Genomic DNA, 26,375 nt, shown 5'->3' on the forward strand with positions numbered 1-26,375 from the left:
AAATCTGCAATCGGTCTCCACTCCAGTCAGTCTTCCAGGTGTCAGGAAATAACCGGTACTTCCCTTTGCACAACTCCCAATCTCTTCCCCTATGTCCCCTCAAAACCTTTGTCTTTCTACACTCTTTCCTCTCCCCATAAGAACCAACCCTCCTTTTTCCTATTTGCCCCTCCTCAAAAAAATTCATTGCTAAAATCTTAGATTCTGCAAATATAAATAAGCATGGAAATGTTATGTGCATTTACCTCATTTACATAGGAGGTGTGGGGTTTTGGGGGGGGGTTTCTATTTGCAGAATGTGGGAGGTTTTGGCACTGAATATTTGATCCCCCTGTATGGGCATATAGATCTATCTGATGCTCTATTGCTTCTGCCACCGTTGCTACCAGACATTTACCATTTAGACATGAGGAGCAGTAGGGATACAGTCTGTCATAAAGAAGCAATGTTTTAAGATCTTCGCTCCCTCTGTCTCTCTCCCTGTTTTAATTACTTGGGTTTAAACGCACCCCATTTGGTCCTGCCAGCTCACCAAATGCCAGCCTTCCATCAAAATTGCCACCTGCTCCGTCAGTGAGACAGGCTTCCAGAAGTTTACTATCCATATGCTGCCTGACTGACAGTGAGTCGTAGTGAAGTGTGAACCCGTCTGCATAATTATAGAGCCCATTTGGTGGGGCTGAGCTAAGGTGGGAAAACTGCAGGTCTGTTTCTGATCTTGGCAGCTCATTTCCTTTGTTCCTTAAAAACGGCAAAAGGGCGTCAGACTCTTTGAAACACCGTTGGTTCCACACAATAAGGATCCCAAAGTAAATAAGGTGTAGAAGCTCAAAGGGTTTACATCTTTGTGAAAACCTTTTTTAATTAAGTGTGACTTAGTCAGATAAAAAGAAGTAAACCCAGTTGATGTTTGAGTGTGTTCTACGTCACGGGCACACACACACAAATCTTGCATTGCTCTTTTGCCCGAATAGCCTGTTGGGAACGAGCGAGGCTATGAGATCAAGAATCGGGGGAATTCTTCTATGTTAATAGCAAGTCGCCGCTGAGATCTTAATGGAATGCCCTGGGATGGCATGAGCTGCCTTCTTAATTTTTATTTATCAATTTCTGTCGTCCTGCTGTCCTTCAACCGCAGGTCTCCCCAGCGCAGCCCACGCCCAGCACGGGAGGCAGGCGGAGACGCACAGTAGATGAAGATCCCGATGAACGCAGGCAGCGTTTCTTGGAGCGGAACCGTGCTGCCGCCTCCCGCTGCCGCCAGAAACGCAAGCTCTGGGTGTCATCCTTGGAGAAGAAGGCGGAGGAGCTCACGACACAGAACATCCAGCTAAGCGTAAGTGTGCGGTCAGCACGCCTACAGCAGAGAGAAGTCCTTTATTTGCATCAGCCACAGGCCTTAGCCTGAAATGAAATGTACAAAAAAATAAAAGCAAGATTGAACTTGACCAAAATTACCCAAGTTGCAGTCTAAAAAATTACATTAAATACAAATTCCAAAACGAATACAAGTCTTGACACATAAAATAAGAATAAGTAAATAAAACAAATAAACTTCTGTTCAGTCAAAGGAGCTGTGAGAAATTATGACTCTGATAAAATGTTAGATCTTATTTTGATAGCGCCTGCAAAAAAATTTGCAGCTTTTGCTGTCACCTGCTTATTTTGGTCTGTAAGAAGAAAAGACACAGAAGCTATAACTGACTGCCCTGGAATAGATAACAGTAGTGGAGTGATCACCTCTTTCCTGAAGTCTCTGTAAAAAGTACAAAATAATAATACATAATACATATTTTGCAAAAACGACGATCTACTTAGCTTTCAAGGTTTTCAGCCCCTGGCTGTCCAGGTGAAATGTACTGTTCCATGCCAACAACATCAACATCTGAACAGACAGGGTAGTACCTCGTTCCCCGTATCTCTTCAAGGAAGCGATCAGCCACTTTCAACGGGCAGAGAAGCATCTTTTCTTCATCGTGGTCTCTATGCATCACACGTATGGGCTCTGCGCCTGTGTGGAATCTCGTTTCGGACACTTCCACTAGCAAGGGAAAACATTTGACGGGCCCTCCTGCCTCCAGCACTACTGCATGTGTCCTAACAGCTCCTGCCCAATCCTCGGTTCTTCGTCAACCACCATTGTGGCAGCACTCGTTCGAAGGAGCTCCCACTTGTTTGAGTTGAAGGTTGGCAGATCAGACATAATATGGACTGTACTGGAGGGTGTTTCAGCAGGTAGCATCCAGGTTCAGAGTTCCCCAAGTCAACCTCTTTGCAACTACCACAATCAGTCCTGTGGCTTGGTTTGGAAACAGAGTGCATGGCTAGACGAGGGGGTGTGGAGGGAGAGGATCTCACGATATGATGATCGCGAGATCGTCTACATGCAGCATGCAACGTCCCAGGAGGAAGAGGACTTTGCGCCTGCCATTTTTTTTTAAAGAAACAGGAGCTGGAGCACAACAGCAAGACTTTTTTTAAAAAGGCCCTACCTCGCTTCCCACCATCAATGAGCACGGAGCACTTGCAGAGCTCCGTGTCCGGTTCCCGGCTACTCGCGTTTTCTCGCAAGGAGCCAGGTCGAAAATGGGATGGCCGGCCACACGTCCCGCAGTCTTGGGATCATCCCAGGACCACGGGAAAAGTTGGGATAGAAGGGTAGGGCGATATCCCGGGGGAAGGGAGGGATCATCCCTCCCTGCGACCGGGATCCCCTGTGCATCATGTAGACGCACAGGGATGATCTCGGGGCGATCCCCAGGATATCGCCCCATCTAGACATGCACAGAGAAAGAGGAGAGAAGCCAAGTACACGCCTGTAACTTTGCTAGCTTCCAGGCCTTCTGCGTGCCTTCCCTTGATCTCTAAGACCATCAGGAGGATTCTGGAATTTGAGCAAAGCATCATCATCATCACCATCATTAATTAGCTCTGGGTGTTTGGTTTTTGTATCGAGTGGCACTCTACATCAAGGCTCCATGGTGGTTGCTTGCTCTTCACCTGCAACCACCACTTTTCACACTGACTGCTCTGAGGTTGAAGGGCAAACCATGCTAGTCAAAAGATGCCACTTCAGAGGGAGCCTAACTCTCCTGGCCTCCTGTAAATCTTCCACAATCTTTGCCGACAACAGTGCTTGGAATGCCTTCGTTGCATGCTGCAGCTGCTTAGGAAATGGCACTTTGCTTTTTCCTTCACAATGGTTTGGATTCTGGTTGGTGAGCAATGTGCAGAGATCGCTTTTAGCACTTCCCAGCATCGTCGGAGGCACGGGAAGCAACGGGATTCCTCCCCGCCCCTGGCCAAGAAGTTGTTCATGACTTAGAATTAGTCTCTCGTCCCCTTACTCATCGTGCCATCGGGGCACTTCCTGTGGCCAGGTTGAGCTATTTGCCACAGCATCTTTGACAGTCCTCACACACAGGACCCTGGTGTTGGGATTCAGTACATTCACCCTGCATCACCAGGTAAGGACTTCCTTTTCACCGAAACAAACTCTCCAGGGGTGCGTGTTTGTGTGTGTTGACAATCTCACCCCACCCCACCCCTGTTTTATAAGGGACTTGAATAGCACCTTTGGGATGCCACTAGCAGATCCACTGTGGCAGGGCTACAAGCTGAAGCAGCTTCTGCTCAGATGTTGAAACAGGCTGTGACCTGTAACCCCTGCAGGCCGCTCCTGCATACTAGAACCTAAGAATAGCTCCAGCATTCCATTCAACTATATTAATAAAGGCTGGGCGTGGGAGGTGTCTTGGGTCCAGCTATTTGGTTGTGTGGCTGTTCAGCAGTTGCATTCTGCATACCTTCGCAGGGCTTTTCCTCTGCCCCGTTGCTTGGACAGAGTCCTTCTGGCTCGGTTCCGTGGGTGGAGGTTTGGCCCTCTTTATATTTCATTGATGAAAACACATTCGAATCTCTAAACCTTCTACCAGCTCTGTATTTGTGCGTAACTTTTAGCTCAACCTATTCCATAAGCTTGAAGTGAGGATAATAGTTCCTTTAAATATATAGATATATACGATCGATATATTCAATCTTACTTAGGTAGCAACTTTATCTTATTAAAAAAAAATCCCAACAAAAAATTGTTGTTTTTCTGGCTTGGCCCTGCTCAGTGGCAAAAAGCACCATTTAGGTTTAAGCCATCAATCAGCACAATTTAAACGCCAAAAAGCAAGACATGAAAAAAGAAGCATTTCCTGACCTCAGTAACCTGCAAGGGGCTCATTCATTGACAGGGTCACACTTGTCGTGCTTTGACCCCTTGTTTTATGCAGCAAGCATTGAGCAGGGGGTTGGACTCGATGGCCTTGTAGGCCCCTTCCAATTCTGCTATTCTATGATTCTATGGTTGGGGTAGAAGTGTTCTGAATGCTTATTCAGTAGTTGAAAGCTGCACATGTGAACACACACAGTGAAGATCAATGTCGTTTCCTTTCTCGCAGAATGAAGTTACACTATTAAGGAACGAAGTTGCTCAACTCAAACAGCTCTTGTTGGCTCACAAGGACTGCCCAGTCACTGCATTACAGAAGAAAACACAAGGTTATCTTGGTAAGCAGAGCGCTTTGAACGTACTGCAGGTTAAATAAGGGATCAGGCATATAGGGTTTTTTTGGAATCTCAATGCTCTACAAAAGTGTTTTAGAGTAATTCGGAATTCACAACAAAAAGTGCCCAAATATAACTGAGGAAACAGATAAGCTTTTACCATAGAAGCTATAACTGGTGTACTATAGTGTCTAAGAGGGTGAGCAGTGAAAGCCCCTGGTTCAAATTTCATCCATGAACTCATTTAGTGGGCATTTGTTCTACAAAAATCGTGTGTGTGTGTGTGTGTGCGCGCGTGTGTGTGTGTGTGTGTGTGTGGTTAACAGCACTAAAAATCTGCTAGGATGGAGATCTAGGAGGGGTCAGTTTCTGGTTTGGTCTTCCTGATGAAGGTCACTTTATATATGACATTTTTCACAGGTGTGTTATACCTGCACAATTCTGCCAGATGTGCACATTTGTCGTCCAGGTTCATGCATCACAGAGCCGGGTTTGGCCATGGCTCCGGCCATGTGTGCGCGTGAGAGCAGATGTGTTTGTTGCCACCTAGGTGCGAAGCAGTCCCAGGAGAGCCCTGTAACTGTAGCAATCAGGAAAGTTTCTGTGGGCTCACCTCTCAGCTACAATTTGGATGGTGAATCGGCTGTGAACCAGCAGCCTGCTTCGGAAGCAAGTTTGCTCACCACAGACAGATTGATGGCAGGCAGTATATGATGTTTCCAGTTCCAAAATAAGTACAAAAGCTATTCTTAGGAGGGATCCTGGAAGGTTACAGTACAGCATTCCCTAACATGTGCCTGTACCACCTTTGTAGTTGACCCCATGCCGGTTGGAGTATTTGTCAAAACCTCTGACCACGTGGCTTGTCCTGACATCGTGTTTGCACAGCACACGTCTCTCCACAAACCAGCCACCGCCTGTGTTATATATACATGATGTCAGGAGGGAACACTTGTGTAAAGTCTATACGCTTATCCAGAGCATCATGAGACCAGCCTCGGAGACAGTAACAGTCGAGCCAATACAGAGGCATGTAAAGATGGTCTTATTCTCTGTCTCCGCTGCCTAACAAAATGACCTTTGTCATTAGGAAGCCAGTGGGGATTTAAGAACTATTCTATAAGGACTGGCTCCACCCATCAGCTGGGGTGTGGGTGGGAATGAGAGTCATAGGGCTTGAAAAGGATCTCCAGTGGGCTGGATTTGCTCCTCAAGCATGAACTGCCAGCCTCCCGTTTTCCAGCTGCATCTCCAAGTTTGACTGGGCTGTATTAACCGTGGCTAAAGGAAAGAACAGAAAAGGCGCCATGTCCACCAAAGTTCCTTCTCTGCCCATTCCTTTCATTCCAACGGCTTCTTTTTCCCTTGTCCCATTTCTCTCTCCACCCCAATTACCACCACCCATTTTCCCAGCATGGGTTGTTCTTGTCTCTTGCATCAACTCTGTTAGTAAGGTCTGGAAGCTGTGTCACTCCTTAATATTCAGAGCAGGATAGACTTTGGGCTGGCTCCATCCTTGCATAATATTTGCAGGGTCATTTTGGCAGAATAACTTTGTTTAGCTATTACAGATGCAAAATACTCTGTGTGTGTGTGTGTGTGTGTGTGTGTGTGTTTGAGAGAGAGAGAGAGCGCACACAAGACTACAGAAAAGCTCATTCACATTGCAGAAGGCATTGCTCTTTGAGTATTCAGAAATGCCACTTGCATGTAGTGAACATACATTCATGCCTTGCAGGGCTCTTGGCATATGCAGTTTATTTTGATTCACTACAGTGACTCACAGCTTGAGAAATGTGGTAGTGAAACCAAGCCATCTCCTCCTCCTCCCTCTTCTTCCCCCAAAGGCTGTTCCTTTGTGTACAATGCAGAAAGGCAATATGATTTTTCTTCCCTGTTAACTTCTGGAGTTTATAGTTCATATTATTAGTCTTTGCTTTCTACTTGCTGCAGGAATAGAAATTCGGTTTGCATCTGAATAATAAAAATGAAATATGTGCTTTCTCTCTCTCTCTCTCTCTCTCTCTCTCTCTCTCTCTCTCACACACACACACACACACACACACACACACCACATACACTTTTATTATTGAGATTTGTGACTAAGCAGCTTCATAAACAAAAATGGCAGAGAGCATGGATGGAATTACAGCTTCCTCATGCACAGTTGACTTATTTTATTTGCAATACCTTGCAAATCATTTTTATTGCTGGAGGTAGTGGGTGGGATAGGGGTGTTGGTATGCCAGAATATCTTAAACTGCAAGCAGGTATTGAACCAAAACAACACTGAATTTGCAGTCTACCGTGCTATAGGTTTTTCCAATCCACTCTGAAAATCGAAGCCACTTTAAATTTGGGGGAATCGTACTGAACGGCATGTGAATATTGGATGAGAATGGGACTGTAAGGTACCTGTGACAAGGCTGAATTTTACTCTTGTGTTTCTGGCTGTACACATGCACTCTTGAGGCATTGTTCTTGAGCAGGATGACTAAGTCTACAAGCTTGTTTTCTGGAATATATCTGAAGATCCGCTTGTGCTGTTCCTATTAGATTCCAAGTGGAATCTAATGGGAACACTCCACTTTCAGGTTCACTCCAGGGAGAATAAGTCCTTCTTTAAACTGGAGCAGACTTTTCGTATGATGTTCCACATGACATCTACGGCTTCACATGGGCTGTGTGATTTGTGGGTAGCATCTTGCCTGAAACTGACCCCCCCTCCCCAACAGGACTAAATGTCTTCTTGACCCTGTGGGGAAGAAGAAGGAGCTGTTGGTCTGCCCCTCCATTGGGAGATGAGAGGATAGAGCACGGCCTTCCCACCAGCCTGAACAGGCGCCTTAGTTTCTTTTTATTTTCTCCCTCTTCCCTCTCCATCCCCTTTTCCTTGTGTTTCATGTCTTTTTTAGAATGTAAGCCTGTGGGCAGGGACTGTCTTCTTTACTGATCAATTGTAAGCTGCTCCAGGAGCCTTTTTGGATGAGGTGTGGGATAAAAATACTCTAAATAATAATAATAATAATAATAATAATAATAATAATAATAATAATAATACGCTCACACGCCTCTTGATGATTTTGCTGTGAAAGGGGTGAGGAAGTAGCTGCTTTCCAGGATGGTGACGTAGCCATGTTTAGTTCCTGCTCTAAGAAACTAACAGGCAACCTTAAGGCATCTAAGAGCCAGTGTGGTGTAGTGGTTAGAGTGTTGGACTGGACTCAGCCATGGAAACCCACTGGGTGACGTTGGGCCAGTCACAGACCCTCTGCCCAGTCTACCTCACAGGGTTGTTGTTGTTGTGAGGATAAAATGGGGAGGGGGAGGAGGATTATGTATGCTGCTTTGGGTTCCTTGAAGGAAAAAAGGCAGGATATAAATGTAATAATAGATAAAGAACCTCAGCCTGGCCCTTGGGAGATCCGGGTTCTAATCCCCACTCTGCCATGTAGCTCACTGGGTGACTTTGGGCCAGTCACTGACTCTCAGCCTAACCTTCCTCACAGGATAAAATGGAGAAAAGGAAGGCTATGTTCGTCCTGCCTTGAGTTCCTTGCATTATTATTATTATTATTTATTTATTTATTTATTTATTTATTTATTTATATAGCACCATCAATGTACATGGTGCTGTACAGATTACACAGTAAATAACAAGACCCTGCCGCATAGGCTTACAATCTAATAAAGTTGTAGTAAACAATAAGGAGGGAAAGAGAATGCAAACAGGCACAGGGAAGTGTAAACAGGCACTGGGTAGGGTGAAGCTAAACAGTATAGAGTCAGAACAAGACCAGATAAAAAATGAATGAATGAATTAATAATTTCAGTGACAGGGTGATTGGCACCATGCTGGAAACTTGCCATAGCTTTGTACCTCTTCAAGAGGGTCAACTTTTCCTTGCAAACTCTCCAGGAGGTGGAACCACAACAATGACAAACGGTGTGGATTGTTCCAACCTCACATCTGATTTTCTAGGTATTTGGACAAGTTACTTAGGCAAAACCAAAATGCATTGCTTTTTGCTGAGTAAGCAATTATGCTGCAGCTTTATTTTTCTATTAAGGAATGGAGCAGGGAACACATATGTGGTGGGAGGGGACCAGATGTCTGCTGAGGAGTGTTCTGAATTAGAATCCAGTGTTCTGAATTAGAATCTGTCAACCCTCGAATGTGATGGGCAGTGGTTTTCATAACTTTTCCTTTTTCTTCTTTTTTGCTTTGAAACATCAGAAAGCCCAAAGGAGAGTTCTGAGCCTACAGGTTCCCCAGCTCCTGTCATCCAGCACAGCTCTGTGACGGCCTCCCCCAACGGCCTGACCGTCCGCTCCGCAGCTGAAGCCGTCGCCACTTCGGTCCTCACTCAGATGGCAAGCCAAAGGACAGAACTGAGCGTGCCCATACAGTCGCACGTCATTATGGCTCCGCATTCTCAGTCTGCTGGCAGATGATGTCACAAACCCCGTGACGTAGAACTCACCAATGAGAACTTGCAACCAGAGAGACTGATCATAACTAAGCCCCTTGATCAATATGGGGTGGATACATTTTTGTTTGTTTGTTTCGTTTTTGTTTCCTTAAAGTGAGTTAAGGGCAGCTATGGAGCTTCTAACAAAGTATATCCCATACAGATTCTGGCCCGAAGTAGTTGTCGTATGAAACTGTCTTTGTTTCTAAAGGATGGCTTCGGCGTGGGCGACCTCGCCAGCCCTTAGGGACAATCAGTTGTCGCATAGAGTCAGTTGTCAGTTAGCCTTTGCTCAGTGTGGTCTTAAATGGTTAATGTTCAGGTAAAAGTTATGCTAACACTAAGCCTCCCTTAGCACGGCTGCTCATGGTGCTTTCTTGAGCCGGCCACTTTAGCAAAGGAAAACAGCTCTTGGGAGAGATGGTGACTTTTTTGCTGGTGCTGCCCGTTTTTTTCAAAATCATTTTTTTTTTTAGCACCCCCGCTGCTTTCAGACCTCTCTGGTATATCCGTCGCCACTGTAGCCGGCCTTCGATTCTGCACATTCGCACAGAATTCCAGCTGAAGGTGGTAAGAGCTCCATAACTTTGTGGGTTTGATCTCTTTCCCCACCCCACCCTTCCATCTCCGACTTCTTTTGCGAAGCAAGTAAGAAATTTCATTCCTGGCTCCAGTGATTGATGGGTGTTTGCAGTTGCTGCAGTGGAAACGGTGAACCTGTTGTGAGCATCTCTGGCTGCATAGTCTATAGTCTTGTATCTTATCGGGAATGGGTGTGTTCTCCATCACCTTTTTATCTAGCGTAGTTTTTAGCATTTCCAGTGAACCATCAAAACATGATGGAAAGTACCTGGTGATTGAGACGCCAGGAGGAGAGGGATAAGCAGTATTTCCAGTGGCCGGAAGGCTGAGCTTTTGCACTCTGTGCACCTTCTTGCCCCCGTGCGTAGCAGAAGCAGAATAAGCGACATGATTGGTGTGTGTGTGTGTGTGTGTGTGTGCAGAATATACAACACCTGCCTTAGGATAGGGTTGCCCTCAACAGTCAGCCTTGGCTTTGCACCGCGCTGCAGTGTGTGGTTCATACAGAGCTGAGCTGGGACAAAGTAGGAGTCACCTTTCTTCCCCCCCCCCCCCAAAAAAAAAATAAAAAAAAATAGCCCTCAATAAATCATGAATTTGAACAACTTCAAAACCCCTTTCAACCTTGCACATTTCAAAGGATCGCCTGTCTTATTTAACCTAGTGAACTTCTCAAGACCGTGGCCTTAAATCTTGGCCTGTCTATTTCGGGGGCAAGAGGACTGGATGAGTGTTCCAACCCTGCCTTCCCTCTTTTCCTTTTCTTTCACATGTTCTCCACCCCCACGCATTCTCTCTGGGTGGCGATACGCACGGGCCGCCTCTCCTCCCATGCACCCCTTCCAGGACAAACGCAGGACTCCTTGAGCACCAGGGTCACAAGGTAGATTTTATCAACAGCAAAACCCAACCCTTGAAAGGCACTTGGAATTATTTCTTCCATTTGCCTTTGCGTATTGCCAAAGCTTGCGTGTGTTCATGTGTGGTTTCCTAAGGTTGGCCTTGACCGCTTGCTAGCTGGATAATTGTCAACTTTATTAGCTTGAATCTCTAGTGAAGAGAGAAGATGTGTTGTGCCGAAGACGCTGCAGCTATATCATGCAACCCCACCCCCCACTCCAAATGTCAATTCTTCCTCTGTTTTGTCTTCCTAAATATGTTTCTCCTCTTGCCCTCCTCTATTTGAAGCTTTCTCTTCCTTCACGGGGCTTTGTACTCCATGCTGCCAAACCATATGAGGTTCATCATTCTTCACTTCTTATCCCCAATTTTAGCAATTTTCACCCGTTAGAACACAAATTCTAATTCAGGGATCACAGTATCCACTGTGTGATGTGGGCATGTCAGACCTGGTGCAGATTTCCCTTAATAGGTGAGCTCTCTTGGCATCCTTGGTACCTTTCTAGCTTCTCAGGGCTTCCAACCTCATTGTTTCTTGACCCGTTTCCTTGTCTTACTTGATCTTGCTTCAATTCTATTCTTCTGCAGCTTTTTTTTTTAATCCTTTCTCCTCTCGGAGTCCTTTTCCTTCCCCCTTTGTTTAAAAGCAGCTAGAAACACATTCTGAATGTCTGCAGACTTCCTTTTAGCAGGCATTTCAGACATCCGGTCACTTCTCCTCCCCCCCCCCCCCCCCAGGCCTATTTGATACGTCGAAAATGCACATTGGCAAGTACTTTGAAACATAATTTGTCCCAACAGGGTATCTGTTTCCGTAGTGACAGCTCCGATAACAGCACACAGCAGGTGCGGCCAGGATCCTCTAAGGATAATAGAACAGGAAAAGAGCTTGCTGGCTAGAGGACAGATTGCAATTTTATTTTTTCTTTACAAAATAAATAAAATAAATTTATAAATAAAATAAAAATGTTCTTTAAAAAAAAGGTAGAGGGTCGAAGTAAGGTTGAGTCAGAAATCTGAATAGGATCCACATCTCTCATGAACAGCCACCGCACTGTTGTGAGAGAGAATGTATGAAGCTGATTGTAGTGAATCACACCGCTGGGATCTGGCTGGAGGATTCTGGGAGTATCTGGAATCTGAATCACACCGCTGGGATCTGGCTGGAGGATTCTGGGAGTTAGAGCCCCACGCATCTCAAGGGCACCAGGTTGGGGAAGGATGACCAAGCCCATGCCTGTCAACTCAGACTGGCAGTGGCTCTCCAGGGCCTTAGTGGGAAACATTTTCCTGGCATGGTTCACAGTCCCTCAGTCAAAACTGGCTGGGGTTTGTATTCTAGCAGTGGGTGTGGCTAGAGGCCAAAGTGGGTGAAGCCACAGCTATGACTCTCACTTGGTATGCCAAAAAAGGGACAGTTGCACCCAGGCGTTCTAATTCCCCGACTTGTGCAAAATTCCACCCCATCAGCCCTATAGTTGCGGGGACAGAGCAGGGTGGAGTAAATCATGTCAGTAGCGTGGAGTGGGGCCGGTGAGGTGGAGTAGCCTGGAGGGATGGCGGAAGTCCAGGGAAGTCGAGGCCTGGAGGCCTGCATTTGCCCCAAGGGCCAGAGGCTTTCCACCGAGGCTTTCTGCAGCCCTGCTGCCTGTAACTGGAGATCCTGGGATCGAGCCTGGAGCCTTCTGCATGTAAAGCAATGCTCTGCGCCCTAATAGTGTGGCCTTTCTTCTCGTCAGGACCTTCTAGTCAGAAGAGATTCTGATTGAATGTCGATTTAGTCCTGGCTCTAGAGCAACCTTCCTCAACCTAGTGCTTTCCAGAGGTGTGACTCCAACTCCCATCATCCACAGACAGCAGGGCCACTGGCTGGAGGTGAAAGGAGTTGTAGCCCTACAAATCTGTAAGGCACCAGGCTGAAGAAGGCAAACATCCCATTTCCTGGGAGCCCAGGAGCTGCGGCCTCCAAAACCATAGTGGGAAAAGTGTGGCGAGTGCCAAGCTGGAGTTCATCAGGCACTGTAAAAAAAAAAAGAGGGGGCGCAGTGTTAACTAATTACCGTACATCCGGTATTAATTAATTCTGTTGCTCGTGGATTTCTCGCCATGATCAAGGTGACTCTGGCATGAATTGGGCACAGAAGGGTTGGGGAGAGAAGGAAGGGAGGCAGGACTGGAGTACTGAATAGTACCCGTTACATATTTGCAGTATTTGACTCATAGTTTTCACATGTTTTTTTTTTTTTTATGCACATACTTTTATGCAGGGCTTGCTGCAACTTTGGAAAAACCCGGCTCTTGTTTCTTTTACAGCTGGTGTGGGCAACTTGTGGCCCCCCTGTCGTTCTGGCCTACAGCTCCTATCAGCCCTGGCCAGCAAATGAGTGGCCCACCCCAGTGTTTAGCTCTTATGGATGGAGAAATGTGCTCGGCAAAAGTATTTTCTAAACCCGCCACCTGTCATTTGGCATCTGCCATATTCCTGAGCAAGATATACGCACCCTAGTTGAAATAGAACAAAATGACAAATACGCAACATACTTGTCGGCGTTTCCAAATTTGTTTGCAGGAGGTACGTTCTCTTATGGTGGTTGCAAAATGAATTGCTGCCTTATAGTCCCCCTTCCTATTTACCTGCAGCAACAGCAGGGAGCCTCTTTCCCTTGGTGTGATCCCATGCTGCCGAGGAATGTGGGAGTGACATTGCGTGGGTCTCCGCCAACCAGTCGTCACCCTGTTGGGAGGGAAGAACATCAGACCTACACTAATTTTCTCTGTCTGCATAGTTCCCGTATTCACATACCTATCTCGGCAATGTGGCTGGGATCATGACGCTGCGGGCGTATCGGATTTTGAGGAAGCATGTCACGTAGGGCCCGATCCATGGGTTTTGCCAGGGCGCGGTGTTCTCACAGGCAGAGGGGAGAACCCTTGCACAGCTCCTGCTACTCTAAACCCAGCTGGCAATAGGCAGCACTAGTCAGAAAGTGCTGATGAGTACATTACTACAACTTAGACCATCTATAAATTGGACCGATGGCAAGGATGTAGTGGCAAAGAGTCTCTCTTGCAGCTCTCTCAGCTGCCAGACCAAGAGGTTAGCTGATGCTTTTACTCTAGGGAGATATACACTAACTTCTGCAAATAATGAGGTAAGGAAGGATCTTCCATAAAATAAATGTAGTCCAGGGGAGAGTCAGGAACAAGGGCTTTGCCAGTTGTGGGATATGTGCTGGAGTGCCATTGCTAATCTGCACTCTTGGGTGCAACTGACCTGAGTACTTGCCACCTGTCACTCTAGGATGTTTCAAGGATTGCATAGGCCAGAGGTAGGGCATCCTATATCATACCGCATTCCCCAAGATCTAACGTTTTTCCTTTTAAAATGTTACGGAACTAGTTAAAAAACAACAACCAATGTCTCCAGTAGATCATAGATATCTCTCTGGCTGCTTCTTGGAGCAATCTACTTGAAAAGGTGAAAATACGAGCCCCCTAAAGAAGTTGAATACCCCATTCTGTTTTAAATCAATGACTCCTAAAATGCAAACCAGGTTTGTGCTTCTCAGCATTGAAGACCCACCCAGGTCCTAAGTGAACCTCCTCGTTGCAATTAGATCTCCACAGGGGTTCAATGTGAAGAACTTTGTGGAAACCAAGCTTTACCTTACGGAGTTGGGCTTACCATTAGAGGAGATGCTTTTGGCCAAAGGCAGACTTTTGTGCTACATAGATTTCACTGTATCTTTTTCGTCATGGACAACAAAGAGTCTTGTAGCACCTTAGAGACTTACAAAGTTATTTTTGGCATTAGTTATTTTTGGCATTTCCATTTCATCAGATACATGAAGTGTGATTCAGGGTGTGAAGTTCTCAATCACACTCACAAACTCACATGGGCGGGGGGGGGGGGATTGTAAACAGTGAGGTCAGAAGGAAATTGGATGTAGGAAGTACTGGCAGTGACAATCACATTCTTAACACTGGTCAAGAATAGAGATAAAAAGCTTTTTTTCCCCTTTCCGTAGGAGAATTGTCCATTGTCTCTAAACCAAGACTACTACTACACCAACTCTTCCGCTGGTCAGGGCCTGCCTGCCTTCCCTCCCACAGGACAAATGCCTAGATAACAGCCCCACCCATTGCACTGAGCAGCCTGCTACAGGGTACCGCCTTGCTACTTTGGCTTCTTGTTCATCCTGCTGCTTACGCCTCCATGATCTGTTCTTCCATGCCAATAGAAAGGGAAAATAAGTGCCTTTGTGTTTGCTAGACTCTGGGCCTATGCTAAGGAATGTGTGCCCGCTAGATGGAGTTTGCAGTGAATGGAGACTAAAGAATGACCGTCCCCTGGGTTGGAAAATAGAAACAGGAAGAGAGCTGCTAGAACCACCAACTAAATGCATTGCTGCAGCAGGTTCTCCTGTTTCCAATGTCCCCGTGGTGATGGCACAACAATGGGGCTTGTGACAGGCTGGTCTGATGGAGGCCTGCTTCTCACCATTAACCTTATTTGCTGGTATCAGATGTTTGGGGGCCAAGCCACAGATGTGCATTTTAAAGATTTGATACAGCCTGAACTGCTAATGCTTTTTTGCCTATTTTTTAAGCAGCCAGATTTTGTATTATATACATGTTTTTTTAAAAAAGGGAGTAGCTTTCTTCCCTTTGTTCTTGTCTGCACACTATTAAGAAAGTTTTCCTCTTTCTTGCATTCTTGCTTACTGATGAAGATCAATACCCATTCGGCTATTCCTTTTCACATCTAAGATGGTCATTTCCTTCTCTTTGTCTTCTGTTCCTGTGATTCGTGTAGTCCTCTCTCAGTGCAGGGTACTTTTCCCAACTTAAAAGAGTCTTCAGCTGCTTTAAGAAACATTTTTGCTTCCTTTCCTTTCCCACCTCCACCCTGCTTTACCACCCACCCACATCTTAGCTATCTGCCAAAATCCCTTTCTCTAATTTGAAGGGAATAGTTACACTCACGCATTGCAACCCCCGAGTAGCAACTTGGAAAGGAACTCCAGGTCCTGCTTAGTGGCATATCCACTTTGCTAATTTACAGCCGTGCCACGCCCTGTCCACAAAATTGTTTCCTTCTTGATAGGATGTGGAATGTCTTGGCGCGCGCGTGCGATTTTTGGCCCTTGTGCTCGGTCTGTGTTTCAGGGAGGGAAACTGCTCTGCTTTTCTGGCTTATTTCTTGCAAATAATGTAATACGACTCGGAATGTTCTTCCTTCTGAGCTAGATTGCGTTTCTGATACGTTCAGAAGAGCAAGAGCTGAATCCACGTATGCACAAGCAGCGTTCTCCATGTTTTCGACTGAGAAGGCTTTGAGCAGCAAGCTCCGGAGTAGTTAGAATTCGCTGGGAGGCTTCAGTCTTCTGGGGAGGCCAGGGAGGGCATCCACTTCCTTTGCCCAGTGGTGGATGTTGTCCCCCAAATCCTGAATCTGGCCCGGCTCTGATGTTGGACCTCATTTGCCTAGGTAGCGATAATCTCCAGATGCCAATAAGGTTGCTGCATGTCTCAGTCACAGCTCTTTGTTTCTTAAACGGCCGTCACTTTATAGTCGGAAAGCTCCATGGTTGCCCCAGATAGTATGGAGGGTGAGTTATGATGAGACTAGCACACTTCTCAAATCTCATCGAATGGCTTCACTTGTGCCTATCTTGTGTGTGTGTGTGTGTGTGTGTGTGGCTCCAATAGAGCCTTCCCCAACCTGGCGCCATGCTGGCTGGGGACGATGGGAGTTGCAGTCCAACACATCTGGAGGGCGCCATGTTGAAAAGGACTGCCCTTATTATGTTAATAGCATTCAGGGTGGGAGGCCAGATGGCCTAATAAAGCTGAAAACTCAGCAAGGGGTAGGGGGTGGAAAATGTCAGCTTTATCTTTTAATCTGCATGCAGGTTGTTTTTGCGAAGCTTCAAGGGGGAAATTCCAGACCCAAAATTTAGAGACAGAAGATTGCTTTTGTCTAGCACTTTACCACTAAAACTATTAATTGAAGTGCTCCTACCATTGTTTTAGGTTTCCACTGGACTAGTTTGGCATTTTCTGTTTTGTTTTTTTACACTCCTCCTCCCCTCCCACGTTCCCCACTAGTACGAGGTGCATAAACCAAAGAAAAAGCAAACGTTTTACATCAAGCAAGAACAGTGTGAATGGACACCCCACATACAAAGAGCGTCTTTACATGAGCGATTTATAGCACGCTCATGACTGGCCGCTCATGGAAGTTCGCGGGCCATTTTGATGATGTCGTGAGCCTCCTGTGCATCTCCCCCTCCTTCCCTCGGTTATTCCGCTTAAAAATAAACCTTGGAAAACCCGATTCTTCTGAAATATATCGGGATTTCCTGCCGTGTGCAGTCGGAGTTGCGCTACAAAACACCTACTTGGGGGGGGGGGGCGTTGTCCCATTGAACTATATGAGCTTGGAAGTTTTAATTTACAGACCATGTGGTTGTGGCTTTCCTCCTGTGAAATTCAGCTCGTTTCAAATGCAGAAGAGAAGCAGGAAGCAAAGCAACGATAAGCAAACATGATTTCCCTTTAATTTAAAGGGCTTCCAAGTGGTAAAATGCTGATCAGCCACTGATGTGAGGGTGGGTGGGTGAGATGCCGGACTAGGGCCTTTGGTCTGATCCAGCAGGGCAGTTCTTACATCTTGCTGGTCCTTTAGGTGTAGAATTAGAACGAACCAGGAGGAGAAGCTAGTTTTTCTTGCTCTGTTCCAAAAAGCAGGCACGGCAACTTTCCATATTCTAAAAGGGGGAAAGGGGGAGATGCAGCACCAAAAAGCAGAAGAAACAGGAGAGGAGATTATTCTGACAGCTACAAACAGGTTGTTGAAATATGCTATTGAATCCCAACGCATTTCAGGAAGTTGCTGGACCAGCCTTCATACAGTGCTCATCAAAAGTGGTGTGTCTTGTCCAGCTTCCTAGGCTGACTTGCCTGCTCTAGCTAAGGGACTCGGTCACCTCATTATGTAAAGATTGTTAACCCCTGAAGGTTGGGGTTTTCCACTCAGAATGTCTTGGGTTCCTGCAGCTAATTTCATGAAACTGTTCCTTTAACACATGCCAATAGATCTTTCATACGTGTAGATGACCTCTGCGGATTTAAACCCAGAGATGCAAGACTACATCTGTTTCCTTGTTGCATGTACATCTTCCAGCTCAAGGAACGTTTCCCAGCTCTTTAGCAAAGACCTTGTTCCTCTTGGCCTCCACTCCGCAGCAGCGCAAAAGCCAGGCAAAACCAGCATGTGAATGTATCGTTCGCATGTTTAGGTTTCTTGCCACTGTTCGAGCACAGCTGCCATACCTTGTCTTTTCGTCCGATTCCATGTTGGGCTTCTGGCCAAATTCAGAAGTGCGACCCGTGTAGCTGCAGTGGGAAACACAGCTGTGTAGAGGCGGGGCCAGCTGTCGGTGTAAAAGGACTCCTCTTGTTTCCTGGGGCTTGTTCATCATGCCAGTGCCAACCCAGGGGTGCATTACGTTGACAGGATGAAAAATGCCAGACGTACATGGGGAGCCCACTTGAATGAAAAGCATGCTCTGTGGACCTACACCAGCAGGATTTACATTTCAAGCAGTGACCAGGTCACAGTGTGAACATGCGGAGTGGGCTTCAGATTGGTATTGTTCTGGATCCAAGAGTCCGTCATTTAAAATACATTCTACAGCCAGCTGAGCAAACTTGCCATCCTCTGGTTTTTCCTAAATGTTGATCATTGACTAACCACCTGCAAAAGCATGTCCAGGGTTCAAATTTAATGACATGCTCACTTGGGACACGGAATAATGGGCTCAAGTTACAGGAAGCCAGATTCCAGCTGGACATCAGGAAAAACTTCCTGACTGTTAGAGCAGTACAACAATGGAACTAGTTACCTAGGGAGGTTGTGGGCTCTCCCACACTAGAGGCATTCAAGAGGCAGCTGGACAACCACCTGTCAGGGATGCTTTAGGGTGGATTCCTGCGTTGAGCAGGGGGTTGGACTCAATGGCCTTGTAGGCCCCTTCCAACTCTACTATTCCATGATTCTGTGGGTCTCCTTGCTACGTGCTTCAGAAAGCATCGCATCCATCTTGACTCCCCCCACCCATTCCCGTTTGTGCTCTGGTGGAGACAGGGTGCAGCAGGTGAATGAGCAATGGGCATCCCCAATAACCCCTTTAATGGAAGCTTTACCCTCCAGGAAGCTGTTTTACATCGCTCCCAGGGCTGTGTAGGAAGATAGGTTTTGTCCGAACGTTTCACCTCAACTTCCTTTCGAAATGAGGCTGGGATTAGACAACGAATTTTAGGAGGAATCACGGGCCCTCTTTGTGTAAGGTGCAAGCACGCATTCCGGTGAAAAAGAAAAGCCGTCGGGCCTCAGTGTGTGGAAACCATTCTAAGGGGTGTATCCAGCGGCTGCGTCGGAAGGAGCCCTCGAGTTGTAAGGCTGGAGAGATTCGTGCCGTTGCAAAAAGGGTTTCCCGAATTTCACACCCTGTTCTCGGTCGCAATTTCTTTAGTGTTGCTGGAGAAATTGCACAGCTGCCCTGAGGAGTCCAAACTGCACCAGAGCTCTGAGGAGGAGCTGAGGGAAGGGATCCAGATGCACTGTGCTGATTGTCCTTGCTGAGCAATATGAGGTCCAGTGGCCCTTCCAATGGCTTTGCAGCGGCCGCCACGAATGAGGGCCGCTTCTTTGCTTCCCCTCTTGCTGCAGGCCTGGCACATGCTACTAAATTCTGTGAGGAGTCGGAGCTGACGCCTTAGGGAGGGAGACACTTAGAACGACAGGACGGAGGCACTTCCTTGTCAAATTATTTGAAGGGACCGCCTTTGTTTCTGAACAAGTGCACACACATTGGTAGGGAGAACCACAGTGCAAATAGATGGCTCAGGAAACTTGGCGATACTTGAAGTACACACGAAGTCTGCATGTTGAGCGGTGCCGGTTATGTAACCGGGCTGGATTCTCTTGGGGAAGGAGTCCTTCTACGACAATATTGGGAGGAAACCCACTCCTGAGATTTTGGGGTGGCCTAGCAATGAACGGAGGGCAGGAGAGTGGCCAAGAGGCTCCCTGAAGGAGGCCAGTTCGTTCTTCTCTCCCGTTTTGACCCATGCTAAGCCATTGTTCATGTTTTGAGTCCAGCCAGCTGAACTCCAATTGCAACAACTGAAAAAGCGGGTTTGTTGATTTCCCGACCCCAATATAAGCTCGCCTCAGAGCAGAGACAATCTTTGAAATGTTTCTAATCGCATCTGCTCTCCCTCTTTCTTCTCCACCTCTCCTTAGAAAAAGGGGGTGGTGTTGTGTCTTGTTGCCGCTTTGCCAAAGGCAGGTGCTCTGTCTGGTCTGGGGTCCCTTCTTCATGTTGCTGGGAGAGAGAAAACCCCATCACTATCTGAGAAATGTTGGGCAAGCATCATAGCACCCTTGTTTTTTATGGAAGAGAGCCAGCCCCTTTGCTCGTAGCCCCCATGGTGGTCCTCAAATCATCCAAGGTTGTAGGCCTCATGTATGATCGTTCCTGATTTCCTGAAGTAGCTCCACCTCCCAGCCCCATGGCCTAAATCTCTCTCTCCTGCAGACCCTCTCCTCCGCCCCCTTCGGTGTTCTCAAAGCCTTCCATTGTTGCAAATCTGCAGCTATGCAGGAACCCGCGTGATGCCTTCCTTTTCCACAGGTTGCCACCTGGTTTTTGTTTTTGTTTTTTTGGGATATGTTTCAAATATAGATATATTATATGGAGAGCTTTTACGATCAATAAATTTGAGGGGAGGAGGGTGGGGGAGAGAGATCCCTGAACGCTTAACCACAAAGGGGGTTTAGTATCTCATAAAATGAAATACTTATCTATGAATATATATAGAAATATATAGGCATATATCAGCTCTTTTCTCCTCAATGGCTGCCTTTCCTTATGCAATGACGTTGTTGACATGTCACTTCCTGAAATGTATACAGATCAGGGGTCTCAGACTCCTCCCTCTCCCGACAGGGACTTTGTTTTAGGTTCTTCTGCCTTTTGATAGCTAAGTGGAGGGGAGAGGGGGAGAAAGGGAGAGAGATGTGTCTTCTTAACTGGTAAGCCAACCAATAATTCACCTAAGTGCTCCTGTGAGCAGGTCCTCACAAGCTAGCATTTTGCCTGTCCCGTGGTTCCCGTGGCCCTGTGTTTGTTACCATGGGCCTGGGTGAGCTGTGGCATTTCATCTTTGTATTCTGCTATTTTTAAAATTAAAAAAAAAAAGAATAAATACATTAAAACCCTGGCACTTATCAACTTGTTCTTTCAGCCACTGTTCTTACCAAACATATAATGTGCCTTTTTATTTATGCTGCAAATGTAACATTAAAATATTAACAAGAATAAGCTTGATGGCATCCTATCTCTTTTTGCTGGGTATGGTTTGTGGAATGTCTCTACAGCAGAAGGTTAGGGCGCCTACTACATTCTGCTTTCTCCGAGCTTCTCTACATGAGCGATTTATTGCACGCTGGTGATTGGCCACTCACAGAAATTTGTGGGTCCTTTACATGACGTTATCAGCCTCCAGGCGTCTCTCGTGCCTTTCCCCCATAATCTCGCTTTTAAAAAGATCAGAGATAATGCAGTAATTAAAACAATCGTGTGTAACACTGGCATTGCACCACTATATGGCACTGTTTCATTGAACATATAGAGCATTGTTGAGAAGGGAAGTTTTCAATTCCAAACTACATGGTCGGCATCTAAAAGAGCCCATTGTAAAGTCAGACAGACGTCAGGAGAAGAATGCAGAGTTTTTCTTAATATAGAGATACCCTCCCCTCTCCTGCTTGATGCGTTTTCTCAATTGTGTATTATTCCTCCTTTCATTGCACAGATAACATAGGCAGCTATCTTATACTATGGATTTATTTATTGGTTACATTTATGTCCAGCCTTTCCTCCAAGGAGCCCAAGGCAGCGTGCACGATCCTCCTCTCCATTTTATCCTCACAACAATCCAGTGAGGTAGGTCAGGCTGAGAGCCAATGACTGACCCAAAAGTCAGTGAGCTTCATGGCCAAGTGGGAACTATAACCCAGGTCCCCCGACTCCCAGTGCAATACTGACCACTTCACCACGCTGGCTGTGTACCAGGTCAGACTATTCATCCAGTCTGATATTGTCTGCTGTGGGGCAGGGGGTCTCTCTCACCGCTGAACTACAGTCCTTCACCCAGGAGTGACCATAGCTATTGGCTGAAACATTTCCAAGTTTCTTTTAAAAATAGTAATTTTAACATTATTATTATTATTATTATTATTATTATTATTATTATTATTATTATTATTATTGTGTTCACCGCTCTGAAATCTTGGATGTGGTGCAGCGTACAAATATTGTGAATACATAAATACAAATATAAAAAGTGCAGATCCTCTTGGTAAAGTAAATTGAAGGAGATCACTCGGTCTGCCCTTTCCCCCACTAGGATAACAAATTGCCCAAGGCCAAATGAACTGATAACCCTCAAACCAGGCTGTTAATAACTAAAATAAAACATCAGCATGGATCTCTGAACAGGACATCTTCCGTCTGCTACCAAGCATGTATCTATGCAAGTAAGCTTTGGGGACACTTGGGCTTCCTCTGAGGTTTATTAAGCGTTTCGTAATGAGAAGATCGGGAATGGCAAGTGCTTTTCCCTCACAGAAACCTTGTCCACCCACTGCTGCTGATCTTCTCCTTCAATGCACAGGTGCCACGAATGCTGGAACGTGGCACATTCATACTGGGGGCGGCAAGGGCGGACCCATGCACAGACAAAGTGTGTGTTCTAAAAGCACTCCCTGGAATCCTCTGCCTTTCATAAGGGTTCCGTGGCAAATGCATAGGGGTTTGTTGGCGGGGGGAACAAATGTAGAAGGGATCCTGGAATGGAGAACTGGCTGAGCCACCTTCACCAGCCAACCCATTTGGTCACTTCTTAAAAAGACACAAGGCAACTGAAGTGTGTGGCGGGGGAGAGAGAATAGGCTTGATTTTATATGAAATGTTTCACTGAACAATGTGAGCAGTTCCCCTGCAGCGAAGGGTGGTCTATATATTGGAAGCTAGGTGGGGAAGGTACTGGAGAAGTTGCATGTTCTGCCCCTTAGCATCACAAAGCTAGCAAAAACAACAACTGGATGGTGAGACTATTGCTTACCACAGAGACAGAAGGCAGAGGGCTTGGTGCCTAGACCTTGGCCAAGGCTGTTTCCTCACATGACGGGTGGATTTCATTATTATTTTTACATTTTCCCAAGTCTGAAAAGTAAATAGTGGACCTGCCTTCCCCAACCTGGTGCCCTCCAAATGCATTCAAATAGGGCTCCCATCATCCCCAGCCAGTGGACAGGCAAATGGGGTGATGGGAATCATAGCCCAGAGCATCTGGAGGGTGCCAATTTGGGGAAGGCTGGGCTGGAACATTTAAAATGGCTCTCTTGCTTCCTCATTATTGACGGTCACAGATATGCCTAAATAACATGGGAAGGGCTCCTAAACGCACCCTTACGGCCTCCTTCACACCTCAGGGCCGCAACCCCGGCGCGACTGCTGCAGGAGCCTGCTGTTCCTCATGGGATGAAGGGGTGCTTCCTTAGGGCTATGTCAACATGTGGCCTCTAATGTCTTTGATGGGAGCAGCTCCCCAAAGACCTCCACAGAGCCCATTGGGCAGGTGGAAAGCAATGCGGCACCTTTCTGGGCTGCTTCCAAGGAGCTTGCCCCAGTGAAGCCTGTATGGGTTTCTGCGTGCCGTAGAGCAGGGGTGGGGAACCTCAGGGCCCTGGGCTGGATGTGGCCTGTAGAGCCTTCAGAGCTGGCCCATGATCTCCCTGCCAAGGCCACCACAGCAATTCACATTAGGGGCGGGGGAAAGGTTCCATTCATGTAAATGGTTACCAGGTGTGTGTGAGAGAGAGGCAGGGAGGGGGAGATGGGGTGGCAGAAAGAAGGGGCAATAGGGAACGTTGCTTTTGCCCTGTTCCTTGGTATGTTATCGATGAGCGAGTGTGGCTCTCCAGATGAAGAGGGGTCCCTGCTCCTACCCCAGAAGCCAATCTAGTTACCCAGGTGTTTCTGCTGGTGTGCACTTCAGAGACACGTGATGGCCTGAAAGTAAATCGGTGTCAGCGTCATTTCAGGCATGCAGCTGCCACACTTCTGCTGCAGCTTACTAGGCAGCTGCCTCCAAGCCAGAAGCTGGAAAGCTACGATGAATTGGCCATGGTTTCCTTGTCTGCAGGTGATCTCTGCCATAACCCATGGGTAGACTCTCTCTCTCTCTCTCTCTCTCTCTCTCTCTCTCTCTCTCTCTCTCATACACACACACACACACACACACACACACACACACACACCCCTTGTGGGAGATGCTAAAGTGAAGCTGCCCTTAAGGCAAAGAGTGGAACAGGAGAAAGAGCTGAAGGCTGGTTTATAATAACTTTATACATTTATATATATATTTCTTTTTTATGTTTGTGTACACACAAACAGACAGATGCACACGCATGCACACACAAATCATAGCTGAGTGCAAAAACACTTTAAGAGCCATACCCCAAAAAACAAGTTGAAAGCAAAATAAGGACGCCGGCCAAAACAGTTGAAAAGTGGAAGGAGGCAGCTCTGCCTGCTTCTCTTGGCAGCGAATTCCCGAGCCCTGGGCCTGCCCCTGAGAAGGCCCTGCCCTTAATTGAAAGTCTTTTCCAGCCTTGGATGGCCTCTTGTGGATTGGCAAAAAGAAGGATACAAGAGGACACCAATTTACATAAAATATGCATATGGTAATTTAAATGTATAAATGCAAATTTAGAAATAATTATCATTATAATCTCACAATAGCATGGAAAAACATAAGCAGGTGGCCGATGTGTCTTGCCCAGTCCACCATCCAGGGGCTTCTGACGGACAACTTCAAAGATCAGCTCTTCTTTCTGGTGTGTTTTTTTACTTTTACACCGGACTTGGACAAGACAGGTTAAAAAGGATGCCTTTAAAACAGAGGTCAGTCCTCAGATAGCCCTCTGTGTGGCTACCCTAGCCCCTCTTCCCTCTAGGATGGAATGTGGATCAGGACGGACCTCATCAGGAGATCTGAAGTGCTCACTGGGGGTGGGGGGTGGGGAATGGAGAGAGCCTCATATAAGAGGTGATGTACCCTGAGAAAATCAGGTCCTGGGTGTTGTCGGGGGAAGGCTGGGATGAGATTAGCCTGGGAAAGGTTACCAAACTGTATCCACAAGCTCCATTCAAGTAGGGCGACCATATGGAAAGGAGGACAGGGCTCCTGTATCTTTAACAGCTGTATAGAAAAGGGAATTTCAGCAGGTGCCATTTGTATGCATGCAGCACCTGATGAAATTCCCTCTTCAACACAACATTTAAAGCTGCAGGAGCCCTACCCTCTTTTTTATCTGGTCAAGAGGGCAGGGCTCCTGCAGCTTACATTCAAGTGATCTGCAGGAAGGTTGTGGAACAGTCAAGAATATCTATGATTGGTCCTGCACTTAACACTATGTTTTTCTGTTGAGAGATCAAGGCTTTGACCAAGGCTGGCTGGCTAATGAAGCCTAGGGCCTATGATTTTCATAATATGGCAATGGTGCTCTGTGTAAAGGAAGCACGCCCAGCAAAGCTGGCTTTTCCACTGGATTTTGCACAGATCCCCAGAACAAACGCACACAGCTCCCAGTTTGGAGGGTTAAGCCCAAATTTATTCAGGATAGGGGTAGGAAATACAGGATTAGCATTCAACTGATAAAACATGCAGATACAAATAAGAACCCAGTCCAAGCAAACTAAATAACTAAGTTGCAAACTATACTTCACCCAGCCATGCGGTCATCCAGCTCAGGACAAAAGCCCTTTTCAAAAGCATACTCTTTATAGATACTTTTTCCCTGCTCCTTCCCCCCTTCCTTCGAAGATCTTTCACACCTTCCCCTGAGATGTTAATTTTCGCTCAAGGCCTGTTGGCCTTGCCCCAAGCGGTTCCAGGATGTACCAGAACGCCCCCATGCAGCTGGCGCTTATCTGTTCCGCTCCTAAAAACCATAACAATAAAACATTTTAACATTTTAAAACAGCCATTCCTAGTATGATTTAACCCCTTCCTCACACTCTCTACTATTTCTCCCTTTAAAATGTATCCATTAAAAAAAAGGGGGGTCCCCAACCTTTCTGGATCCGTGAGCACATTTGGCAATTTGCAAGATTGCTGTGGGCACCACCACAAAATGGCTCCTGTGAAGTCACATAATGGCTGCCATGGTGACCTGGCTAGTGAAAAGTGAGCTCAAGAGGGGGTGGGGAGAGAAATAGCAAGGCTAGAGGCTGGGAGGGACAGGAAAACAGGCAGGCAAAGGAGTAGAGAGGAGAGAAAGAGGAAGGCTAGGCAGGGAGAGGACATCTACCCTAACATTTTCAAATTATTGGGTTGGAAGCGGAATTGTTGGAGTCGGGGACTGGAGACCTTTGTGGACGCCACTGGAGGTCCATGCAGAAGGCTTGCCATGTTGAAGACCCCTGCGTTAAAGCGAACCTTCTCTGCAGGCTGGCTTGTGGGGGGGGGGGCTGGTTTTAATGCAAATGCTAAAGGGGGAAATGTTATTAAAAATATTTGGGTCACGTATGTGCTTTGATTTGCAGAATAACACGGACTAGTTTAGCCCGCCAAGACCCCACAACGATTTTCAAGTGGTCTGCAAAAAACCGAGTCTGAGAACTGATGGATTAGAACTCCTGAAGGAGATGTCTGTCCGTGGCCACGTTCAGAAGTAACACTGACAGACCTCGGAGGCTGACAGCCAGGAAGGAAGTTGGCCGTCAT

At 46.6% G+C, this 26,375-nt stretch overlaps 1 protein-coding gene across 1 annotated transcript in view; it reads left to right on the forward strand.

The window, feature by feature from the left end:
- LOC134394320 (cyclic AMP-dependent transcription factor ATF-7) overlaps positions 1 to 11,244 on the forward strand; it is a 127,302-nt gene extending 116,058 nt beyond the window's left edge. Inside the window, exons 10-12 of the mRNA XM_063119682.1 lie at positions 1,139 to 1,336; positions 4,449 to 4,557; positions 8,792 to 11,244. Coding sequence (XP_062975752.1) covers positions 1,139 to 1,336; positions 4,449 to 4,557; positions 8,792 to 9,009 — 525 coding nt within the window. The 3' untranslated portion in view covers positions 9,010 to 11,244. The remainder of the gene's footprint in view (positions 1 to 1,138; positions 1,337 to 4,448; positions 4,558 to 8,791) is intronic.
- Positions 11,245 to 26,375: the final 15,131 nt, after the last annotated feature.

The sequence above is a fragment of the Elgaria multicarinata genome, chromosome 3 (genome assembly GCF_023053635.1).
Source record: "Elgaria multicarinata webbii isolate HBS135686 ecotype San Diego chromosome 3, rElgMul1.1.pri, whole genome shotgun sequence".
NCBI classification, from domain to species: domain Eukaryota; kingdom Metazoa; phylum Chordata; class Lepidosauria; order Squamata; family Anguidae; genus Elgaria; species Elgaria multicarinata.